General features: G+C 36.5%; 2 protein-coding genes across 2 annotated transcripts in view; one reads left to right on the top strand and one right to left on the bottom strand.

The window, feature by feature from the left end:
- LOC139493080 (protein CIP2A homolog) overlaps positions 1-5,342 on the top strand; it is a 33,142-nt gene extending 27,800 nt beyond the window's left edge. Inside the window, exons 20-24 of the mRNA XM_071281224.1 lie at positions 146-259; positions 1,560-1,642; positions 1,908-2,047; positions 3,139-4,157; positions 4,371-5,342. Of these exons, the coding sequence (XP_071137325.1) occupies positions 146-259; positions 1,560-1,642; positions 1,908-2,047; positions 3,139-3,300 (499 nt within the window). The 3' untranslated portion in view covers positions 3,301-4,157; positions 4,371-5,342. The remainder of the gene's footprint in view (positions 1-145; positions 260-1,559; positions 1,643-1,907; positions 2,048-3,138; positions 4,158-4,370) is intronic.
- Positions 5,343-6,305: 963 nt separating this feature from the next.
- The window catches only part of LOC139493081 (exostosin-2-like), a 30,098-nt gene continuing 9,121 nt past the window's right edge, over positions 6,306-27,282 (bottom strand). Inside the window, exons 5-11 of the mRNA XM_071281225.1 lie at positions 17,148-17,287; positions 16,610-16,835; positions 16,141-16,324; positions 15,045-15,114; positions 12,687-12,783; positions 11,928-12,071; positions 6,306-7,210 (exon numbers count right to left, since the gene is read on the bottom strand). Coding sequence (XP_071137326.1) covers positions 6,860-7,210; positions 11,928-12,071; positions 12,687-12,783; positions 15,045-15,114; positions 16,141-16,324; positions 16,610-16,835; positions 17,148-17,287 — 1,212 coding nt within the window. The 3' untranslated portion in view covers positions 6,306-6,859. The remainder of the gene's footprint in view (positions 7,211-11,927; positions 12,072-12,686; positions 12,784-15,044; positions 15,115-16,140; positions 16,325-16,609; positions 16,836-17,147; positions 17,288-27,282) is intronic.

Here is a 27,282-nt window from a genome sequence, read left to right as displayed (position 1 = left end):
AGGAATAAGTTATCACACAGATAATATCATTTAATGTTATCACATTTAGAAAGAGGCATAAGGTTAAAAAGTAAACCAAATGAAGATGAACTTTTTAAATTATATTTACATCTATTGTTATTTAGTGAGATAATTATATTTGTAGATATACATCAGTAGACAAGTCACTGTTGTCATTAAAACAGGAACATAAGACATTATCAGAGATGCATGAAGTCTTACGGAAACACGATGAGAATCTCAAAGAGCAATGTGATAGGTGAGTACAATGGTAGCTACAAATATTATATTTTAGTATGCATGTTAAATATGAAGTTTATATTATTAGTTACATTGTGTGCTAGTGACCTAATATGGTATATATGGGGTCAGTGAATTCCATATGGGGTGAGAGCAAAGCACACTATGTAATGAATTTATCTTATCGACTATCTTAATGTGTGAAATTTAGACTAGTGACCTATCAACATGAGCTGATCTTCAATACTTGAGGGGGGATAGGAGGGGTCTTGATCCCGAAATCCCGGACTTGAAAAAGCGAAATCCCGAGGTCCCGAATTTAAATAAAGCAAATCCCGACATCCCGAAATCCGAAAAAAAGGATTCCCGGATCCCGAAAGGGTCAATCCCGAAATCCTGAGCTTAAAAACACCCGATCCCGGAGTCCCGATAAAGGTCCTATCCCCCCTCATACTTGTTAGCATTAAGAAACTACTTCATTGATCCTACAAAAACAGATACCAACAATTAATTTTTGTACCTGCAATCCTCCTTAATCATGATGAAGTACAACTGGAGAGAGATTTCAGTATGTGCACTCTAGTTTGGTTGTAAACATATCATTTGATGGCAAGACTTTTTGTGATAGAAATTGCCTTTCCTTCACATTCAAGCTCTGATTTTTATGGCCCCACAAGTAAGTTTTACCCTTGTCCGAAATTCCGAAATCCATAATTCCGATATTCCGTAATTCCGATATTCCGTAATTCTGATATTTCGAAATTCCGTAATTCCGTCATTGTCATTCCTCAACAAACCATTATACAGAGTTTTTTTCTAAACGCCTTCAGATATTTGGCTGATTTTTGGTATGTGAGTTAACCATGATGAGTTACAGATCAAGTTCAAGTTTTGTTCTGCTCCACTAATTTTTGCCGAAATTACAGACTGAACTTTGAGAAATTGTTGAAAATCACAGTTATACAGACTTTTTTTCTAAACACCTTCAGATATTGGGCTGATTTTTTATATGTGAGTTAACCATGATGAGTTACAGATCAAGTATAAGTTTTGTTCCACTTCCCTAATTTTTGCTGAAATTACAGGCTTTGGACTTTGATAAATTATTGAAAATCATAGTTATACAGATTTTTTTTCTATACCCCTCCAGATTTTGAGCTGATTTTTGATATGTGAGACTACCATCATGTTTGTGTTCACATGTGTTATTGAAATTGCAGATTTTTCAACTTTTTGGGACGGGCCATTCATGTTGCTTTGACACATCTAGTTTTACATTGAGTTTTCATAATGAGTAACCTGGAGATTTCTATTTTTAGTGCAGCAGAACAACTGAGTAAACTGGAGGTTGAAAGGAAAACTTTAAATAAAACTTTAAAGGAGAAAGAATCAAAACTCTCAGGTTAGTTCACTTTAAACATGTAGTCTTTATCATGGATGTTAACATACATTGTAATAGCTAGAACATTTGTAAATTATATTCCATTCTTGCAGGAACAGTAGGAGGTTTTATACATTTTCTTTCAAATAGTTGTTTTAAATATGATTTGTACTGTGTTGAAAAGAAAATATTTCTACGTCATTTTAATTTATACAAATACAAAGGCTGCTTTAAATTGGGTGAAATATATGATCTATTATCAACTTGTTTTTACTTTTCCAAATAGAACTGACAAAGACTCACACAAAATTACAGAAGGATTTTAAGACGTCTGAGAGTGAGAGAGAGCAGTTAGAGGAAGCTGTTGATAAATATAGAGCAAATATGGCTCAGTTAGAACAGACCAAGAAAGAATTCCAACATCAGGTTTGTACTCTTTCTAGACAGCTATAAGTAATAGATAATATAGAGCAAATATGGCTCAGTTAGAACAGACCAAGAAAGAATTCCAACATCAGGTTTGTACTCTTTCTAGACAGCTATAAGTAATAGATAATATAGAGCAAATATGGCTCAGTTAGAACAGACCAAGAAAGAATTTCAACATCAGGTTTGTACTCTTTCTAGACAGCTATAAGTAATAGATAATATAGAGCAAATATGGCTCAGTTAGAACAGACCAAGAAAGAATTCCAACATCAGGTTTGTACTCTTTCTAGACAGCTATAAGTAATAGATAATATAGAGCAAATATGGCTCAGTTAGAACAGACCAAGAAAGAATTCCAACATCAGGTTTGTACTCTTTCTAGACAGCTATAAGTAATAGATAATATAGAGCAAATATGGCTCAGTTAGAACAGACCAAGAAAGAATTCCAACATCAGGTTTGTACTCTTTCTAGACAGCTATAAGTAATAGATAATATAGAGCAAATATGGCTCAGTTAGAACAGACCAAGAAAGAATTCCAACATCAGGTTTGTACTCTTTCTAGACAGCTATAAGTAATAGATAATATAGAGCAAATATGGCTCAGTTAGAACAGACCAAGAAAGAATTCCAACATCAGGTTTGTACTCTTTCTAGACAGCTATAAGTAATAGATAATATAGAGCAAATATGGCTCAGTTAGAACAGACAAAGAAAGAATTTCAACATCAGGTTTGTTCTCTTTCTAGACAGCTATAAGTCAGTTTGTAGACTATCAATGTTTATCTCCAATCCCACAATATTTAATAATGTACATCCCAATATTGGTCAAACAAAAATCTGACTTGATTGTACATGTAATTTAAATGTGTATTTCTTAATCCTTTCTTTATAATGAAACTGTTATAATAAACAATTAATCAGTCTATCCACTATTCCTTACAAAGAAATGCAGAAACTTGGGTAGGCCCTGGTTAAATGTCTCCATGGTTAAAATTTCACTCATGGAGGAGATCCATGTTTAATAAAACATTTCTTGGTACGTGTTACAATGTAAGCAATGGTGGTTTACTTTGTTTTATTTCAGGTCTCATCACTAGAACTTCTGTGTAGACAACATGAAACCAATATTGACAACAAAGATAAAGAACTTGTAGCATTGAAAGGAGAAGTTGATAAACATCGACAGATCGCTGCCTTAATTAATAGTCTAAGTAGTGGAAAGTCAGAAAATGGAGCACGTCCATAGACAATGAAATGTAGATGTAAAATGTAGCTTAACCATAGATGATATGTAACAAGGCCATAGACATTTAACACAAGATAGACCTAAGATATAGCACTGATAGATATACATATAGTGCTGCCTCAATCATAAATGAAGCCAGACCACTGCATTTATCATTGACTTAATTCATTCATCAGAAAGAAAACCATTTTAATCCATGAAATATATTTTGACAATGACTTTTAAAGGTGCTAGATATTATTAAGGTGCCACAAGATAAAACATATTTCTCAGTTCTTAGTGTAAGTTTCAAACTAATTCATTTGTTGTGAGTCCAGTTAAATCATGCAGAAATATTTTTTGATAATTTACCCCCCTACAATACATTTCATTGTTTAGTTTATCTTATAAACATTTGAGTGGAATTTGAAGCCGTCATGATGTTATAATGGTTATGAACATAGTATAAGGCCAGTGTTTATATGTGATCTATTTATAGACTGCTACTATAAAGATAATGTGATATGTATATTGATTTTTAGTAACAAAACTTTAATTGTTTTGTATTTTATAGTGTAACATATATCTCACTGATTGTACCTCATGACTAAACTTTAATTGTTTTTATGCCCCATTTATGGGCATTATGTTTTCTCGTCTGTTCGTCCGTTCATCAGTCCGTCCATCTGTCCCACTTCATTTTATAGTTTTTGATGAAGTTGTAGTCCAATTAACTTGAAACTTAATAAACATGTTCCCTATGATGTAATCTTTCTAATCTTAATGCCAAATTAGAGATTTTATCCCATTTTCAAGGTCCATTGAACATAGAAAATGATAGTGTGGATGGGGCATCCATGTACTTGGAACACATTCTTGTTTTGGGCTATTCCAGAAAAAAATGTATGGGGGGGGGGGGGGGGGGGGGGGGGGGGGTTGGAAGGCAGTTTTTGTCAGCACCGGCCACCCAGACAATTGTAATTGAGTATTATAGTGCATTATAGTGTGAAAAGTTGCTCTGATTCCCATCACCCATGTGTTATTAATATAATGTGCCTTCCAACCCCCCCATACATTTTTTTCTGGAATAGCCCTTTGTTTTTTATAGTGTAATATATATTTGACTAATTATATATTTGTACCTCAATTAACTTCATTTTCTGATTTATAACAATATAATAGGAATAAAGGTTAATTTTGATCTGTTGCCATGGTTTTAATTCAACAACATAAATATGTTTAGATCATGCAATACCTCAATTTAAGAGGGTGTCCATGGAAAAACCAGGCAGTGGATGGCACATGACATATTTTGTTTTCAAAATTTGTTCATCTATTTCATATCACAAATAAAGAGAAAAAAATACATAGAAAGCACTGAAAATTCATTGAAAAGGGGGAATAACTCTTCATTTTGTACAAAATTTTGTTGAACTTTAAAATCATTTTCTGAGCCATCCACTGTTGATTCAAAAATATCTTTGACATATATGTCCTTTGTATGATATAAATATTGCATTGGAACCAAAATCAATGGGAAAAAAATTATGTTGTGCCACCCATATCATAGGATTAGCCTGATATTTACTTGGGCAGCCTCTTAACTCTTTCAACATTCTTCAATATTTCTTAGATATATGTTATGTTTGATATCAAAATAGGTTTCAGGAAACTATAGCATCTTGGTTTAACTTTTCATATAACAAGTTGCAGAACATGAAAACATCTAAACTATCTTGGAATTTCTTTATTAAATCTTTCTCCTATTATTATTGTGACATTTTTTGAATATGACTTAAAATTATAAATCATTAAGAACAAAATGTTGTTAAAAGTAATGATGAGTGTGTTTAGTTGTTATGTATCGATGGAAACTGTATTTTAAATTGACAGCCATGTTTCCTGCATGTTTGTGCATTAAGCATGTTGTATATATGGAATCTGTCAGATTATTTATTGATTTTATACCTTACTATATATCTCTTGTAACTTATTTCTGACATATATTTTCATGAAATATTTTGCACTTTCCTATAAAATCAAAATAAATAGTTTTAGATATACTTCATTGTTTTGAATGATTTCCTTTATTGAATCTAGAAAACATAAAAATATTTTGTCTATGATAAATGTCAAAGTGAGACAACTCCATGATATTTTTTTTTGTTGAGCCTGCAACTTTTGTTGCAGAAAGCTCGACATAGGGATAGTGATCCGGCGGCGGTAGCAGTGTAAGCTAACTTCTTAAAAGCTTTGTATTAAGGTGGAAGACCTGGATGCATCATGTTATGAAGTTTCTGTCAGTCACATGTCCAATGTCCTTGACCTCATTTTCATGGTTCAGTGACTACTTGAAAGTTAAGTTAAAGTTAAGATTTTTTGTAATGTGAAATTCTCTCTTATTACAAGTAATATGATAACTATATTTGGTATGTGCGTACCTTGTAAGGTCCTCATGCTCGTCAGACAGTTTTCATGGTTCAGTGGTTATAGTTAAGTTTTTGTGTTTTTGTCTGTTTTTCTTATACTGTATGCAATAGGTCTACTATATCTGGTGTATGAAATGACTGAAAGGTGTATATGTCTAGCTGGCAGGTGTCATCTGACCTTGACCTCATTTTCATGGTTCATTGCTTGGTGTTAAGTTTTTGTGTTTTGGTCTGTTTTTCTTAAACTATAAGCAATAGGTAAACTTTATTTGTAGTATGGAAGAATAGTCAGCTGTACATGCCTGCCTGGCATGGCTCATCTGACGGTAATCTCATTTTCATGGTCCATTGGTCAATGTTTAGTTTTCTTGGTTAATTAAGTTTATGAGACAGTTGTAATAAAGCTTTATATTTAGGACTATCAACATAATATCAATGATTAGTAAAGAAGGCGAGACATTTCAGCATGTCCACTCTTATCTCATTGTTGAATACTGATTTGGATGTCAATTTGAGGAAAGGGTGTTGCTCTGAGTCTTACATATACATCTCATCTGAAGATACCAGCCAATGATCCATATTGACAAAAATCTTAAAGAAGTTGAGTTTTGTTTTTTAATAATATTATATGAAATACATAAACATTAGACAAAATACATGAAGTGTTAAACAATACAATTATAGTTGATGAAAATTTAAAAAAAAAATGACATTGATAATTTGTCTTTTTTACAATGAAATTTGAGACTTGGTTTTATTATCTCTGTTTAACAGTATAATAAATTGTCTTATGCAAAGATCCTTTCTTGTACATCAATAAACACATAGTATATACAGTAAATATAAAATAGCACCATTTATCTTAACATGCAGATCATATGTTTGAAGCACTGAAATAATAATGTTTATAGAATTCATCTTTCATTCATCGCTATCAATCACATTAAACTATCAATCACATTAAAAGCTAGTAAATTAATAAAACAACTGTTCTTGTGAGGAAATAAGAATTGATTTTTGAAATGTTTGTATTTCAACATTTCAAATAATAAAAAGACAGAAATACTTGGTCAGTCTTAAACGACTCAAAATTAAAAAAGAACTAAAAATATGTATGCATGTATTCTATTAATTTTTAAGAAGGATTTCTATCACAGCATTCCTATATCTTTATATTTCTTCAATACATCAGGGAAGTCATCTTTATACAGCACAGGATCAGCACGGAATTCTATGTTCTTTAAAGGCATAGACTGATATATACGTGTAAACTGATTAATACAATCTGACCTCTCTATCATGTGACTGAGGTCAGAAGACAACATTTCTGTGTTCACACACTCAGGACATTTAAACTTTTTCCTAGGAGTGACCTTGATAGCAGCCTTACCCGTGACATTTGACATCAGAAAGTTCATGGCTATGTCCTCACAGTTCATGTGCTCATCTACCCATGTCTTTAGTTCTACAGGCATGGCATGGGTGTATAGGTAACTGAAATACTGAAAAATACAACAGGTATGGCATGGGTGTATAGGTAACTAAAATACTGAAAAATACAACACACATGGCATGGGTGTATAGGTAACTAAAATACTGAAAAATACAACAGGCATGGCATGGGTGTATAGGTAACTGAAATACTGAAAAATACAACAGGCATGGCATGGGTGTATAGGTAACTAAAATACTGAAAAATACAACACACATGGCATGGGTGTATAGGTAACTGAAATACTGAAAAATACAACAGGCATGGCATGGGTGTATAGGTAACTAAAATACTGAACAATACAACAGGTATGGCATGGGTGTATAGGTAACTGAAATACTGAAAAATACAACAGGCATGGCATGGGTGTATAGGTAACTAAAATACTGAAAAATACAACACGCATGGCATGGGTGTATAGGTAACTAAAATACTGAAAAATACAACACGCATGGCATGGGTGTATAGGTAACTGAAATACTGAAAAATACAACATTTTTCCTAGGAAAACAAGTACCAGACAAATTTTACTAGCTATGGACTAAGTTTCCTAGGAACATTTGTCCTAGGACTTATATTCCTAGTAAAATCATGAACATGGACTTGATTAACTAGGAAAAAAAGTCTTGCGGACAAATTTTACAACCAGACCAAATTTACTGTTACATATAGGTAACTAAAATACTGACAAATACAACAGGTATGGCATGGGTGTATAGGTAACTAAAATACTTAAAAATACAACAGGCATGGCATGGGTGTATAGGTAACTGAAATACTGAAAAATACAACACACATGGCATGGGTGTATAGGTAACTAAAATACTGAAAAATACAACAGGCATGGCATGGGTGTATAGGTAACTAAAATACTGAAAAATACAACACACATGGCATGGGTGTATAGGTAACTAAAATACTGAAAAATACAACACACATGGCATGGGTGTATAGGTAACTAAAATACTGAAAAATACAACACACATGGCATGGGTGTATAGGTAACTGAAATACTGAAAAATACATCAGACATGGCATGGGTGTATAGGTAAATGAAATACTGAAAAATACAACAGGCATGACATGGGTGTAAAGGTAACTGAAATACAACAGGCATGGCATGGGTGTATAGGTAACTAAAATACTGAAAAATATAACAGGCATGGCATGGGTGTATAGGTAACTGAAATACTGAAAACTACAACAGGCATGTAATGGGTGTATAGGTAACTAAAATACTGAAAAATACAACAGGCATGGCATGGATGTATAGGTAACTGAAATACAACAGGCATGGCATGGGTGTATAGGTAACTGAAATACTGAAAACTACAACAGGCATGTAATGGGTGTATAGGTAACTAAAATACTGAAAAATACAACAGGCATGGCATAGGTGTATAGGTAACTGAAATACTGAAAAATACAACAGGCATGGCATGGGTGTATAGGTAACTGAAATACAACAGGCATGGCATGGGTGTATAGGTAACTAAAATACTGAAAAATATAACAGGCATGGCATGGGTGTATAGGTAACTGAAATACTGAAAACTACAACAGGCATGTAATGGGTGTATAGGTAACTAAAATACTGAAAAATACAACAGGAATGGCATGGGTGTATAGGTGACTGAAATACAACAGGCATGGCATGGGTGTATAGGTAACTGAAATACTGAAAACTACAACAGGCATGTAATGGGTGTATAGGTAACTAAAATACTGAAAAATACAACAGGCATGGCATGGGTGTATAGGTGACTGAAATACAACAGGCATGGCATGGGTGTATAGGTAACTAAAATACTGAACTTATATTCCTAGTAAAATCATGAACATGGACTTGATTAACTAGGAAAAAAAGTCTTGCGGACAAATTTTACAACCAGACCAAATTTACTGTTACATATAGGTAACTAAAATACTGACAAATACAACAGGTATGGCATGGGTGTATAGGTAACTAAAATACTTAAAAATACAACAGGCATGGCATGGGTGTATAGGTAACTGAAATACTGAAAAATACAACACACATGGCATGGGTGTATAGGTAACTAAAATACTGAAAAATACAACACACATGGCATGGGTGTATAGGTAACTAAAATACTGAAAAATACAACAGGCATGGCATGGGTGTATAGGTAACTAAAATACTGAAAAATACAACACACATGGCATGGGTGTATAGGTAACTAAAATACTGAAAAATACAACACACATGGCATGGGTGTATAGGTAACTAAAATACTGAAAAATACAACACACATGGCATGGGTGTATAGGTAACTGAAATACTGAAAAATACATCAGACATGGCATGGGTGTATAGGTAAATGAAATACTGAAAAATACAACAGGCATGACATGGGTGTAAAGGTAACTGAAATACAACAGGCATGGCATGGGTGTATAGGTAATTAAAATACTGAAAAATATAACAGGCATGGCATGGGTGTATAGGTAACTGAAATACTGAAAACTACAACAGGCATGTAATGGGTGTATAGGTAACTAAAATACTGAAAAATACAACAGGCATGGCATGGATGTATAGGTAACTGAAATACAACAGGCATGGCATGGGTGTATAGGTAACTGAAATACTGAAAACTACAACAGGCATGTAATGGGTGTATAGGTAACTAAAATACTGAAAAATACAACAGGCATGGCATAGGTGTATAGGTAACTGAAATACTGAAAAATACAACAGGCATGGCATGGGTGTATAGGTAACTGAAATACAACAGGCATGGCATGGGTGTATAGGTAACTAAAATACTGAAAAATATAACAGGCATGGCATGGGTGTATAGGTAACTGAAATACTGAAAACTACAACAGGCATGTAATGGGTGTATAGGTAACTAAAATACTGAAAAATACAACAGGAATGGCATGGGTGTATAGGTGACTGAAATACAACAGGCATGGCATGGGTGTATAGGTAACTGAAATACTGAAAACTACAACAGGCATGTAATGGGTGTATAGGTAACTAAAATACTGAAAAATACAACAGGCATGGCATGGGTGTATAGGTGACTGAAATACAACAGGCATGGCATGGGTGTATAGGTAACTAAAATACTGAAAAATACAACAGGCATGGCATAGGTGTATAGGTAACTATTAAAATACTGAAAAATACAACAGGCATGGCATGGGTGTATAGGTAACTGAAATACTGAAAAATACAAAGGATAACTTGTATACTGCATACATATAGTATGTATTGAAAATGCTTTGAACATTGTTTAAAAAAAATATAAACAAGAGCTGTCAAAATGACAGTAAACCGGATTCTTTAACATTTATTTGTGTTCTGGCATTTATCAATATTACAAGGACCAAAACTCCTAATAGGTAAAATTTATGATTATCAATATCAAACTTGACTTCCATGTTGTCAACAATAACAACATATAAACTAGATAGAAAATTACCCTCTAGCAGGACAAACTGTGTGCCCTTAATGCATAAAGTAAGAAAAAATTACTAAGTCCACCTACCTAGGATTTTGAAAATATCTAAAAAAAAATGAATGAATTGTATGGTTTCAAATGGAAAGGCAAATTTCAAGCTTGACCTGTTTGACCATCTAGTTATTATGAGTGACATCATTTTGAAATATTAGAGAGCATATAAGTACACACACGTTTGTTCATCAGGGGTAGGTAGGCAGAAATCATGAACGGTAAAAGTCAAAATCGTCATTATTGAACTTGACCTCCATTTTGTTGTCAGTAACAACATATTAAAATTTTAAAAGGTTTGGTTGAACGGTTCATGAGTAAATGCACGGACACAACATTTTTTAAACTTTCAAGAACCGTAACTCCTGAACGGTAAAAGTCAAAATCGTCATTATTGAACTTGACCTCCATTTTGTTGTCAGTAACAACATATTAAAATTTTAAAAGGTTTGGTTGAACGCTTCATGAGTAAATGCACGGACAACATTTGGTTGCCGCCCGCCCGCCCGCTGTACATCCCCAAATCAATAACCGACATTTTTGACACAAAAATCCAGTTAAAAAAACTATAGGTGAATATGCACAGAAATATTGAAAATAATAAGTTAATCTGGGGCACAGAAAGTTTATGACAATGGCATTATTATATGGGTAACTAACAAGAATGTGTCCATAGTACACGGATGCCCCACTCCCACTATCATTTTCTATGTTCAGTGGACCGTGAAATCGGGGTCAATACTTTAATTTGGAATTAAAATTAGAAAGATCATATCATAGGGAACATGTGTACTAAGTTTCAAGTTGATGTAACTTTAACTTCATCAAAAACTACCTTGACCAAAAACTTTAACCTGAACTTTGCACTATCATTTTCTATGTTCAGTGGACCATGAAATTGGGGTCAAAACTATAATTTGGCATTAAAATTAGAAAGATCATATCATGGGGAACATGTGTATTAAGTTTCAAGTTGATTGGACTTCAGCTTCATCAAAAACTACCTCGACCAAAAACTTTAACCGGACGGACGAACGGAGGCACAGACCAGAAAACATAATGCCCCTCTACTATCGTAGGTGGGGCATAAAAACACAGCTCAATAGCATGTTAATTGGTATATGATAGAACGTTCAATTTGATCATTATCATGCATTTATTTTACTCCGTAGATAAATAAATCTGTCCTCTTACATACATGTTAGCCAAATTATGTTAAGATCCTACATATTTATTTGTTACCTTGTGATAGAAAGCAGCCCCTGTAAGGACCATTGAGATGTCATTGGTCCACTCAGATTCATACTTCCATTTGTTTGTAGTGTTGTCCAATAGATGAACTCTAGAGGGGAATCCTACCAATCTGTCAGGAAACTCCCTCCAAACCTATAAATAGAACAAATATTAGTTCACAAATTTTATGATTAATTATATCATCAAAAAGGTACCAGACTGTACCATCTAAAATGTTTCACCTGCTTTACTGACCATTGCTTTTATGTTCAAAGTCTTAAATATAAAGTATTTACTACAATTAACACATAAACTCAAGAGGTCTAGGTAAAATGAGTCCTTCTCTGACAGACATGTACCCCTTACAATTATTCCATTCACCAACCTATTAATATTACAAGTAGTTTAAAAAAAACCCAACAACTACAACAAACCAAAACACAAAAACTTAATTATTTGTTCTTTTTCTTGTTTCTATTTTAATCTAAAACAGTTGTAGACAATATAACATCTCACAATTAAATAAAGTAATACATGTATTTATATTCTAAGAATTCATACAAATAACAAATAAACAAAAGAAAATCTTATATTTCTTTTTCTGTAGGTAGTCTGTCAGAGTTATTACTGTTGAGACAAACATTGTTTGCCTGGGTACTTAAGCCACAGTGGACATGGGCCATGAACATATTTAAAAAGATATGAGTTAACAAAGTACTTGTACAAATGTGATCAGTATAGTCATTATTTTCTCATGTTAATACATACTTCATAAGCAAACTCAAGTTCATCTGCCGTTAACATAACGATATCATCATCTAAAGCTAATATACATTCTGTCTGGATCTCATCATACGGGAAAAATCTAAAAAACATATAACATGTGTAACAGTGGTTAACATTACAATATCGTCATCTAAAGCTAATATACATTCTGTCTGGATCTCATCAAACGTGAAAAATCTAAAAAACATATAACATGTGTAACAGTGGTTAACATTACAATATCGTCATCTAAAGCTAATATGCATTCTGTCTGGATCTCATCAAACGTGAAAAATCTAAAAAACATATAACATGTGTAACAGTGGTTAACATTACAATATCGTCATCTAAAGCTAATATGCATTCTGTCTGGATCTCATCAAACGTGAAAAATCTAAAAAACATATAACATGTGTAACAGTGGTTAACATTACAATATCGTCATCTAAAGCTAATATGCATTCTGTCTGGATCTCATCAAACGTGAAAAATCTAAAAAAGATAAATCATGTGTAACAGTGGAAAGAAGAAAAGTACTTACACAAACAATTGTGGTTTTCATGGATTTAATCTTTAAAATAAACATAATGATGGAAGTTTTTAACCTTGACCGATTTAGCCCTTGCATGGTCATCTTTTTATCAACTTTTATACCTCCTGTACAAATCAAAGAGCAGATTGCTCTGAGGGATACGATTGCCATTGTTTCATTGACACATGTATGCATGTATCTGGATAATATTATTTTCAAAACTAATTCAAATGACAAACAGACATGTAAAATAGTTACAAAATAGCCAAACCCGGATAAAAGTGTATGAACAATGTAATTAGGTCTATTGTGTTTTATTTTTGTACTATCAATACCAAAAGTTTTCTTTCCACAGCAGTCACTGACTGACTCAGAGTGAGAGATGTCAGAGAAGGTATTTTATTTCACTCATTGGTTATTATATTTTATTAAGTGTCTGTTAGCGATGCGCCGACGTATAGTCATCAATGTGCTGATGGATCGTCGTATGATGTAGATGTAGATGTAGATTTCAATTCGTATCTTATCACCTTTTTTCCTACATTAATTCTTGGAGGAACCCCATTCCTAACTCTTTAAATATTTAATTTCCTTTGGGTCAGTCATCATGGCTCCTTTCCGTACACATTTATCGGTTTAAATTGCATTGGTTTTTAATATAATACGACGTTTATTGACAGAACGAGCTAATACTCAACGTCTTGTTTATATTCAGAATTCACGGAAGTTACTGGCGGAAGGGAGACTCGAAACGATAATATGGAAGACTCCATTTCGCCTGAAGGGGTGTTCTACGATGTGGAATATATTTATTTTAATCTAAATGATGCATATGATTTAAAATTATGCAACAACAATAACCCTCAATAGCAGACATACATAGAAAAGATCCCATGAGTTATAAATTAATTAATTGAGTGGGGAATCCAGAGCAACCATTCAATCTAAAACCCCTTAAAGTCAAGAAAACTATACGCATGCGCATAATTTCCAAATCAAACCCTGGGGCAAGATATATTAAATGCTTATTAAACGACCTAGATGGTTCTCAATTTCTTTATGGAAGTACAATCTCAAATATCAGTTTCATAACGGTAACATATAAGAAAAAACTCCACTTCAGTTCTTTTATGACAGAAATAGATTTATCGGTATTCAGAGAACTCTCGCATTTTATCAAAACTGGGAATTCCCTCTGACGTGTTTCTAAATTTATAACTACACTAAATATAAATACTGCTTAATTCTGATTTTCTGTGTTGTTAAAAACACACATCGAAGTCAAGGGAATTATCAAACATGAAGATTATGAAAAGAACATTATAGGAAAGTTGATTAAGTTCAATCCCTTTGTTTGTTTTTACCTTTTAAAGCAAGACAATCATAAGAATCTGAGATGTTCCTTAATGTTTAGAATAAAACAATTGACGTGAGGGAAATTGCTCTGAGCCACCGGTATAAGTCTACAGATTGCTTGAAAGCAATCGTATCCCAAAAATGGGTCCTAGGAAATCTACATAAATAGATTTTTTTATTACTAGCTATTAAACTACACTTTATTTTTATAATTTCTATGTCATTTGGTCTTCTGTGGAGAGATGTCTGATTGACAATCATAACTACATCTTATTTTTATATACTATAGGTTGATGGTTCTCTTTAGGCACTCCATCCTTCACCAATAAAAACCGACTGCCAAGAAATAGTACAATAGTGTTGTAAGTGGAGATAAACAGCAATCCATCAATCTTACCTCATCTTATTTTTATACCTATACTTATTACCTACCGATTATTCATCTTATTTTTATACATATACTTATTACCTACCGATTACTCATTTTATTTTTCCTTGTCTTGACAAATTTCAATGGTTTACCAATATCTGGCCATGATGTCACTGTTAAATAGGAAAGAGTTTTATTAACATTACAGAAATACCACAGATACATTATAAACCAAGTTCCATCTTTTTAATGGTTTATCATATCACAAACAGATTTTTTTAAATGTTAAATTACAGATTTAAAACAATAAACCATTTTAATATGTTTTCCAGTTTCTAAAGCTTGCACAAATACATATTTTCCTACAATGTACATATAGAATAAAGGACTTTTTGTATATGAGATTGATGGTCCCCAAAAAAGGTCGAAAGTGTTTACATTTCTTTTTTTTTTAGCTTCTCTCATGTGATAGCGAAACCTTTGGTCACTATTTATGTGTTGCGTCTAAATATGAATTGTAACACTTTATAGTGACTAAACAAGTTGAACAAATACATCTCAAGAAACAGTGGGAAAAACAGCACCAGACTGTGTATGAATATAAACTCAGATCAGTAAAGCATGAACGGTATGTTAGTTGTAGGTACTTGTGAATAGCAACATACATGATAATAAAACATGTGCAATTTTGAGCATGAAAGGGAAATTAAATCCTTACGTGGTGCATTTTCTGCATGTCAATTGCAAACTGACCCAATATTTTTAGTATCATGACCAGTCCACTGATACTCACATTATCAGTGAGTACACATCAAAGGGAAAATGCACAAATTACCGATAAGTAACTATTGGATATTTTATGGTTTTTCTATGGTTTCTGTTTAATTAAGTAGACATTTGTTGCTAGCTATTCAGTTAGTTATCTTACTTTGCCCTGCACATATGCATTTTTAACAGCTTTGGCTTAATTCCTTTGAAATATAATGCATAAAGATGAATGCTTTGTTTAAAATACAGATTTTCTTATCTTATCTTAAAAATATTTGACATGCAAATTCATCTGACATCTCTTGTGCCTAGTTATTGTCTAACTGTTTGCTTTTTATCACAAACAATCAAAAATTTATCTCATTTAGTTTTAGTCATTTGTTTTCCTGATTTGTCTTAAAATTTGTTCCTATAGTATTACAGATACTTACTTGGAGGTGGTGACTTTTTCTGATTGTTCCACACTACCACAACCTTTGCCAGACTGGGAACTTTAGCCACAGAATGTATAACTTTGAACAATGATTCAAGTCTATCATATGTCAGAATCACTGCTGTAAATCCTTGAGCACTGGGAGGTCGCAATGGTAGGAATAAGGGGTTCTTTAGGGTTCTCTGTAAGGGAAAGACTGTCTATATATATATAATGCAGCTTTGATAAATCTCTGAATGTTGGTAAATGATACCACATCTATTTATTTCTATGTTAACTATATAAACATATCAAGCATGCAACTTAACATGGTTTAAATAAACACTTGTCTGTGTTTTATCACACAATTCAATTTTAAGTGTTGACAAAAGCTATGGGATCAGTTAAATAAAATCTGTCTCCTTTTCCTTTTACCAAGGCCAAGCTAATATAATATTATTTTGCTAAAGGTAGTGTTGAAACCTTACCGTATTTGGAATGTCATTCCAGTCTTCGTATGACTTTCCTGCATAAGGAAAAACTCTGTCATTAATGATCTGTAATGTTGTCAAGGCAATAACTTTTGGTGAACTGAAATATTTCTGCCATATAAAGTTAACTTGTTGTCTTAGTTCGTATATCTTTTCTTGTGAATAGGATTCTAATATCTGTATCATGTTCTCCAATTCATCTTCTAAAACAGTCACAGCTATTCTGTAATACAATAACACATTAACAACTATTATCTTCATTTATTATTTACTATAAGTATAAAATATTGTCTTCTTCAAGTAACTTCTGTTTTTTGGTGGTTTTTTTTCTTGTTTTTAGAAACAGTTACCAAGTAACCTGGCTAAAAAACACTCTTATCCACAATTAGCCATGTTATATAAAGTAGCCAAACGAATCAACCAATCTTCTAGCTATTTAACTGAAAAATTCAATTAAAATATCTACCTTTACATTGATAAGAGGGGATATAATTGTCCTTGTTCCAATATAATATGACACATGTTTTAACCATACCTTTTCCAGTCAAGAACTTCTGAGAACGGTAGAATATAACCATCAGCAACAATGACTGGAATACAGCCTGCTGACATCACATCAAATAAAGCTGGTTGGCCAATCCTAGCTCCTCTTATTACCAAACAAAATGTAGAGTCCTAAAAAAAAGAGGAACATATTCAACACTAAAGCTCTTTTATAACCGAACAGAATGCAAATTCATAATATAGATCAAATATAACTATGATAACAATTAATTTGGCTGAACAATAGAATGAATTAAACAGAAAACAGAAAAATATTTGATACAGCTATCAGATACTAGAACTGGTGTACAGCTATCATATACTAGAACTGGTGTACAGCCATCAGATATAAGTACTGGTGTACAGCCATCAGATACTAGAACTGGTGTGCAGCCATCAGATACTAGAACTGGTGTACAGCCATCAGATACTAGAACTGGTGTACAGCCATCATATACTAGTACTGGTGTACAGCTATCAGATACTAGAACTGGTGTACAGCCATCAGATACTAGAACTGGTGTACAGCCATCAGATACAAGCTGGTGTACAGCCATCAGCTACTAGAACTGGTGTACAGCCATCAGATACTAGAACTGGTGTACAGCCATCAGATACTAGTACTGGTGTACAGCCATCATATACTAGAACTGGTGTGCAGCCATCAAATACTAGAACTGGTGTACAGCCATCAGATACTAGAACTGGTGTACAGCCATTAGATACTAGAAATGGTGTACAGCCATCAGATACTAGAACTGGTGTACAGCCATCAGATACTAGAACTGGTGTACAGACATCAGATACTAGTACTGGTGTACAGCCATCAGATACTAGAACTGGTGTACAGCCATCAGATACTAATACTAGAACTGGTGTACAGCCATCAGATACTAGAACTGGTGTACAGCCATCAGATACTAATACTAGAACTGGTGTACAGCCATCAGATACTAGAACTGGTGTACAGCCATCAGATACTAGAACTGGTGTACAGCCATCAGATACTAGAACTGGGATACAGACATCAGATACTAGAACTGGTGTACAGGCATCAGATACTAGAACTGGGATACAGACATCAGATACTAGAACTGGTGTACAGCCATCAGATACTAGAACTGGTGTACAGCCATCAGATACTAGAACTGGTGTACAGCCATCAGATATTAGAACTGGGATACAGACATCAGATACTAGAACAGGTGTACAGGCATCAGATACTAGAACTGGGATAGACATCAGATACTAGAACTGGTGTACAGACATCAGATACTAGAACTGGTGTACAGACATCAGATACTAGAACTGATGTACAGCCATCAGATACTGGTACTGGTGTACAGACATCAGATACTAGAACTGGTGTACAGCCATCAGATACTAGTACTGGTGTACAGCCATCAGATACTAGAACTGGTGTACAGCCATCAGATACTAGAACTGGTGTACAGACATCAGATACTAGAACTGATGTACAGCCATCAGATACTGGTACTGGTGTACAGACATCAGATACTAGAACTGGTGTACAGCCATCAGATACTAGTACTGGTGTACAGCCATCAGATACTAGTACTGGTGTACAGCCATCAGATACTAGAACTGATGTACAGCCATCAGATACTGGTACTGGTGTACAGACATCAGATACTAGAACTGGTGTACAGCCATCAGATACTAGAACTGGTGTACAGACATCAGATACTAGAACTGGTGTACAGCCATCAGATACTGGTACTGGTGTACAGACATCAGATACTAGAACTGGTGTACAGCCATCAGATACTAGAACTGGTGTACAGACATCAGATACTAGAACTGGTGTACAGCCATCAGATACTGGTACTGGTGTACAGACATCAGATACTAGAACTGGTGTACAGCCATCAGATACTAGAACTGGTGTACAGACATCAGATACTAGAACTGATGTACAGCCATCAGATATTGGTACTGGTGTACAGACATCAGATACTATAACTGGTGTACAGACATCAGATACTAGAACTGGTGTACAGACATCAGATACTAGAACTGGTGTACAGCCATCAGATACTAGTACTGGTGTACAGCCATCAGATACTAGAACTGGTGTACAGCCATCAGATACTAGAACTGGTGTACAGCCATCAGATACTAGAACTGGGATACAGACATCAGATACTAGAACTGGTGTACAGGCATCAGATACTAGAACTGGGATACAGCCATCAGATACTGGTACTGGTGTACAGACATCAGATACTAGAACTGGTGTACAGCCATCAGATACTAGAACTGGTGTACAGACATCAGATACCAGAACTGGGATACAGCCATCAGATACTAGAACTGGTGTACAGCCATCAGATACTAGTACTGGTGTACAGCCATCAGATACTAGAACTGGTGTACAGCCATCAGATACTAGAACTGGTGTACAGCCATCAGATACTAGAACTGGTGTACAGCCATCAGATACTAGTACTGGTGTACAGCCATCAGATACTAGAACTGGTGTACAGCCATCAGATACTAGAACTGGTGTACAGCCATCAGATACTAGAACTGGGATACAGACATCAGATACTAGAACTGGTGTACAGGCATCAGATACTAGAACTGGGATACAGACATCAGATACTAGAACTGGTGTACAGCCATCAGATACTAGAACTGGTGTACAGACATCAGATACTAGAACTGGTGTACAGCCATCAGATACTAGTACTGGTGTACAGCCATCAGATACTAGAACTGGTGTACAGCCATCAGATACTCGAACTGGTGTACAGCCATCAGATACTAGAACTGGGATACAGACATCAGATACTAGAACTGGTGTACAGGCATCAGATACTAGAACTGGGATACAGACATCAGATACTAGAACTGGTGTACAGCCATCAGATACTAGAACTGGTGTACAGCCATCAGATACTAGAACTGGGATACAGACATCAGATACTAGAACTGGTGTACAGGCATCAGATACTAGAACTGGGATACAGACATCAGATACTAGAACTGGTGTACAGCCATCAGATACTAGTACTGGTGTACAGACATCAGATACTAGTACTGGTGTACAGCCATCAGATACTAGAACTGGTGTACAGCCATCAGATACTAGAACTGGGATACAGACATCAGATACTAGAACTGGTGTACAGCCATCAGATACTAGAACTGGTGTACAGCCATCAGATACTAGAACTGGGATACAGACATCAGATACTAGAACTGGTGTACAGCCATCAGATACTAGAACTGGGATACAGACATCAGATACTAGAACTGGTGTACAGCCATCAGATACTAGAACTGATGTACAGCCATCAGATACTGGTACTGGTGTACAGACATCAGATACTAGAACGAGTGTACAGCCATCAGATACTAGAACTGGTGTACAGACATCAGATACTAGAACTGGTGTACAGCCATCAGATACTGGTACTGGTGTACAGACATCAGATACTAGAACTGGTGTACAGCCATCAGATACTAGAACTGGTGTACAGACATCAGATACTAGAACTGGTGTACAGCCATCAGATACTGGTACTGGTGTACAGACATCAGATACTAGAACTGGTGTACAGCCATCAGATACTAGAACTGGTGTACAGACATCAGATACTAGAACTGATGTACAGCCATCAGATATTGGTACTGGTGTACAGACATCAGATACTAGAACTGGTGTACAGACATCAGATACTAGAACTGGTGTACAGACATCAGATACTAGAACTGGTGTACAGCCATCAGATACTAGTACTGGTGTACAGCCATCAGATACTAGAACTGGTGTACAGCCATCAGATACTAGAACTGGTGTACAGCCATCAGATACTAGAACTGGGATACAGACATCAGATACTAGAACTGGTGTACAGGCATCAGATACTAGAACTGGGATACAGACATCAGATACTAGAACTGGTGTACAGCCATCAGATACTAGAACTGGTGTACAGACATCAGATACTAGAACTGGTGTACAGCCATCAGATACTAGTACTGGTGTACAGCCATCAGATACTAGAACTGGTGTACAGCCATCAGATACTCGAACTGGTGTACAGCCATCAGATACTAGAACTGGGATACAGACATCAGATACTAGAACTGGTGTACAGGCATCAGATACTAGAACTGGGATACAGACATCAGATACTAGAACTGGTGTACAGCCATCAGATACTAGAACTGGTGTACAGCCATCAGATACTAGAACTGGGATACAGACATCAGATACTAGAACTGGTGTACAGGCATCAGATACTAGAACTGGGATACAGACATCAGATACTAGAACTGGTGTACAGCCATCAGATACTAGTACTGGTGTACAGACATCAGATACTAGTACTGGTGTACAGCCATCAGATACTAGAACTGGTGTACAGCCATCAGATACTAGAACTGGGATACAGACATCAGATACTAGAACTGGTGTACAGCCATCAGATACTAGAACTGGTGTACAGCCATCAGATACTAGAACTGGGATACATACATCAGATACTAGAACTGGTGTACAGCCATCAGATACTAGTACTGGTGTACAGCCATCAGATACTAGAACTGGTGTACATCCATTAGATACTAGTACTGGGGTACAGACATCAGATACTAGTACTGGTGTACAGCCATCAGATACTAGAACTGGTGTACAGCCATCAGATACTAGTACTGGTGTACAGACATCAGATACTAGTACTGGTGTACAGCCATCAGATACTAGTACTGGTGTACAGACATCAGATACTAGTACTGGTGTACAGCCATCAGATACTAGAACTGGTGTACAGCCATCAGATACTAGAACTGGTGTACAGCCATCAGATACTAGAACTGGTGTACAGACATCAGATACTAGTACTGGTGTACAGCCATCAGATACTAGAACTGGTGTACAGCCATCAGATACTAGAACTGGGATACAGACATCAGATACTAGAACTGGTGTACAGCCATCAGATACTAGAACTGGTGTACAGCCATCAGACACCAGAACTGGGATACAGCCATCAGATACTAGAACTGGTGTACAGCCATCAGATACTAGTACTGGTGTACAGCCATCAGATACTAGAACTGGTGTACAGCCATCAGATACTAGAAGTGGTGTACAGACATCAGATACTAGAACTGATGTACAGCCATCAGATACTGGTACTGGTGTACAGACATCAGATACTAGAACTGGTGTACAGCCATCAGATACTAGTACTGGTGTACAGCCATCAGATACTAGTACTGGTGTACAGCCATCAGATACTAGAACTGATGTACAGCCATCAGATACTGGTACTGGTGTACAGACATCAGATACTAGAACTGGTGTACAGCCATCAGATACTAGAACTGGTGTACAGACATCAGATACTAGAACTGGTGTACAGCCATCAGATACTGGTACTGGTGTACAGACATCAGATACTAGAACTGGTGTACAGCCATCAGATACTAGAACTGGTGTACAGACATCAGATACTAGAACTGATGTACAGCCATCAGATACTGGTACTGGTGTACAGACATCAGATACTAGAACTGGTGTACAGACATCAGATACTAGAACTGGTGTACAGCCATCAGATACTAGAACTGGGATACAGACATCAGATACTAGAACTGGTGTACAGGCATCAGATACTAGAACTGGGATACAGACATCAGATACTAGAACTGGTGTACAGCCATCAGATACTAGAACTGGTGTACAGACATCAGATACTAGAACTGGTGTACAGCCATCAGATACTAGTACTGGTGTACAGCCATCAGATACTAGAACTGGTGTACAGCCATCAGATACTCGAACTGGTGTACAGCCATCAGATACTAGAACTGGGATACAGACATCAGATACTAGAACTGGTGTACAGGCATCAGATACTAGAACTGGGATACAGACATCAGATACTAGAACTGGTGTACAGCCATCAGATACTAGAACTGGTGTACAGCCATCAGATACTAGAACTGGGATACAGACATCAGATACTAGAACTGGTGTACAGGCATCAGATACTAGAACTGGGATACAGACATCAGATACTAGAACTGGTGTACAGCCATCAGATACTAGTACTGGTGTACAGACATCAGATACTAGTACTGGTGTACAGCCATCAGATACTAGAACTGGTGTACAGCCATCAGATACTAGAACTGGGATACAGACATCAGATACTAGAACTGGTGTACAGCCATCAGATACTAGAACTGGTGTACAGCCATCAGATACTAGAACTGGGATACAGACATCAGATACTAGAACTGGTGTACAGCCATCAGATACTAGAACTGGGATACAGACATCAGATACTAGAACTGGTGTACAGCCATCAGATACTAGAACTGATGTACAGCCATCAGATACTGGTACTGGTGTACAGACATCAGATACTAGAACGAGTGTACAGCCATCAGATACTAGAACTGGTGTACAGACATCAGATACTAGAACTGGTGTACAGCCATCAGATACTGGTACTGGTGTACAGACATCAGATACTAGAACTGGTGTACAGCCATCAGATACTAGAACTGGTGTACAGACATCAGATACTAGAACTGGTGTACAGCCATCAGATACTGGTACTGGTGTACAGACATCAGATACTAGAACTGGTGTACAGCCATCAGATACTAGAACTGGTGTACAGACATCAGATACTAGAACTGATGTACAGCCATCAGATATTGGTACTGGTGTACAGACATCAGATACTAGAACTGGTGTACAGACATCAGATACTAGAACTGGTGTACAGACATCAGATACTAGAACTGGTGTACAGCCATCAGATACTAGTACTGGTGTACAGCCATCAGATACTAGAACTGGTGTACAGCCATCAGATACTAGAACTGGTGTACAGCCATCAGATACTAGAACTGGGATACAGACATCAGATACTAGAACTGGTGTACAGGCATCAGATACTAGAACTGGGATACAGACATCAGATACTAGAACTGGTGTACAGCCATCAGATACTAGAACTGGTGTACAGACATCAGATACTAGAACTGGTGTACAGCCATCAGATACTAGTACTGGTGTACAGCCATCAGATACTAGAACTGGTGTACAGCCATCAGATACTCGAACTGGTGTACAGCCATCAGATACTAGAACTGGGATACAGACATCAGATACTAGAACTGGTGTACAGGCATCAGATACTAGAACTGGGATACAGACATCAGATACTAGAACTGGTGTACAGCCATCAGATACTAGAACTGGTGTACAGCCATCAGATACTAGAACTGGGATACAGACATCAGATACTAGAACTGGTGTACAGGCATCAGATACTAGAACTGGGATACAGACATCAGATACTAGAACTGGTGTACAGCCATCAGATACTAGTACTGGTGTACAGACATCAGATACTAGTACTGGTGTACAGCCATCAGATACTAGAACTGGTGTACAGCCATCAGATACTAGAACTGGGATACAGACATCAGATACTAGAACTGGTGTACAGCCATCAGATACTAGAACTGGTGTACAGCCATCAGATACTAGAACTGGGATACATACATCAGATACTAGAACTGGTGTACAGCCATCAGATACTAGTACTGGTGTACAGCCATCAGATACTAGAACTGGTGTACATCCATTAGATACTAGTACTGGGGTACAGACATCAGATACTAGTACTGGTGTACAGCCATCAGATACTAGAACTGGTGTACAGCCATCAGATACTAGTACTGGTGTACAGACATCAGATACTAGTACTGGTGTACAGCCATCAGATACTAGTACTGGTGTACAGACATCAGATACTAGTACTGGTGTACAGCCATCAGATACTAGAACTGGTGTACAGCCATCAGATACTAGAACTGGTGTACAGCCATCAGATACTAGAACTGGTGTACAGACATCAGATACTAGTACTGGTGTACAGCCATCAGATACTAGAACTGGTGTACAGCCATCAGATACTAGAACTGGGATACAGACATCAGATACTAGAACTGGTGTACAGCCATCAGATACTAGAACTGGTGTACAGCCATCAGACACCAGAACTGGGATACAGCCATCAGATACTAGAACTGGTGTACAGCCATCAGATACTAGTACTGGTGTACAGCCATCAGATACTAGAACTGGTGTACAGCCATCAGATACTAGAAGTGGTGTACAGACATCAGATACTAGAACTGATGTACAGCCATCAGATACTGGTACTGGTGTACAGACATCAGATACTAGAACTGGTGTACAGCCATCAGATACTAGTACTGGTGTACAGCCATCAGATACTAGTACTGGTGTACAGCCATCAGATACTAGAACTGATGTACAGCCATCAGATACTGGTACTGGTGTACAGACATCAGATACTAGAACTGGTGTACAGCCATCAGATACTAGAACTGGTGTACAGACATCAGATACTAGAACTGGTGTACAGCCATCAGATACTGGTACTGGTGTACAGACATCAGATACTAGAACTGGTGTACAGCCATCAGATACTAGAACTGGTGTACAGACATCAGATACTAGAACTGATGTACAGCCATCAGATACTGGTACTGGTGTACAGACATCAGATACTAGAACTGGTGTACAGACATCAGATACTAGAACTGGTGTACAGACATCAGATACTAGAACTGGTGTACAGCCATCAGATACTAGTACTGGTGTACAGCCATCAGATACTAGAACTGGTGTACAGCCATCAGATACTAGAACTGGTGTACAGCCATCAGATACTAGAACTGGGATACAGACATCAGATACTAGAACTGGTGTACAGGCATCAGATACTAGAACTGGGATACAGACATCAGATACTAGAACTGGTGTACAGCCATCAGATACTAGAACTGGTGTACAGACATCAGATACTAGAACTGGTGTACAGCCATCAGATACTAGTACTGGTGTACAGCCATCAGATACTAGAACTGGTGTACAGCCATCAGATACTCGAACTGGTGTACAGGCATCAGATACTAGAACTGGGATACAGACATCAGATACTAGAACTGGTGTACAGCCATCAGATACTAGAACTGGGATACAGACATCAGATACTAGAACTGGTGTACAGGCATCAGATACTAGAACTGGTGTACAGGCATCAGATACTAGAACTGGGATACAGACATCAGATACTAGAACTGGTGTACAGCCATCAGATACTAGTACTGGTGTACAGACATCAGATACTAGTACTGGTGTACAGCCATCAGATACTAGAACTGGTGTACAGCCATCAGATACTAGAACTGGGATACAGACATCAGATACTAGAACTGGTGTACAGCCATCAGATACTAGAACTGGTGTACAGCCATCAGATACTAGAACTGGGATACAGACATCAGATACTAGAACTGGTGTACAGTCATCAGATACTAGTACTGGTGTACAGCCATCAGATACTAGAACTGGTGTACATCCATTAGATACTAGTACTGGTGTACAAACATCAGATACTAGTACTGGTGTACAGCCATCAGATACTAGAACTGGTGTACAGCCATCAGATACTAGTACTGGTGTACAGCCATCAGATACTAGTACTGGTGTACAGCCATCAGATACTAGTACTGGTGTACAGACATCAGATACTAGTACTGGTGTACAGCCATCAGATACTAGAACTGGTGTACAGCCATCAGATACTAGAACTGGTGTACAGCCATCAGATACTAGAACTGGGATACAGACATCAGATACTAGAACTGGTGTACAGCCATCAGATACTAGAACTGGTGTACAGCCATCAGATACCAGAACTGGGATACAGCCATCAGATACTAGAACTGGTGTACAGCCATCAGATACTAGAACTGGTGTACAGCCATCAGATACTAGAACTGGGATACAGACATCAGATACTAGAACTGGTGTACAGCCATCAGATACTAGAACTGGTGTACAGCCATCAGATACCAGAACTGGGATACAGCCATCAGATACTAGAACTGGTGTACAGCCATCAGATACTAGAACTGGTGTACAGCCAATATCACATGAAATAAAGCTGACTAACAAACAATTCTGACTAACAAAAATTCTAAAAATGGTAAAAAAAAACCAATGACGATATAAATACAATCTTTTGTTATCAGTTTAA

Source organism: Mytilus edulis, chromosome 10 (genome assembly GCF_963676685.1).
Source record: "Mytilus edulis chromosome 10, xbMytEdul2.2, whole genome shotgun sequence".
Lineage (NCBI taxonomy): Eukaryota > Metazoa > Mollusca > Bivalvia > Mytilida > Mytilidae > Mytilus > Mytilus edulis.
This window is presented reverse-complemented; position numbering and strand designations above follow the sequence as displayed.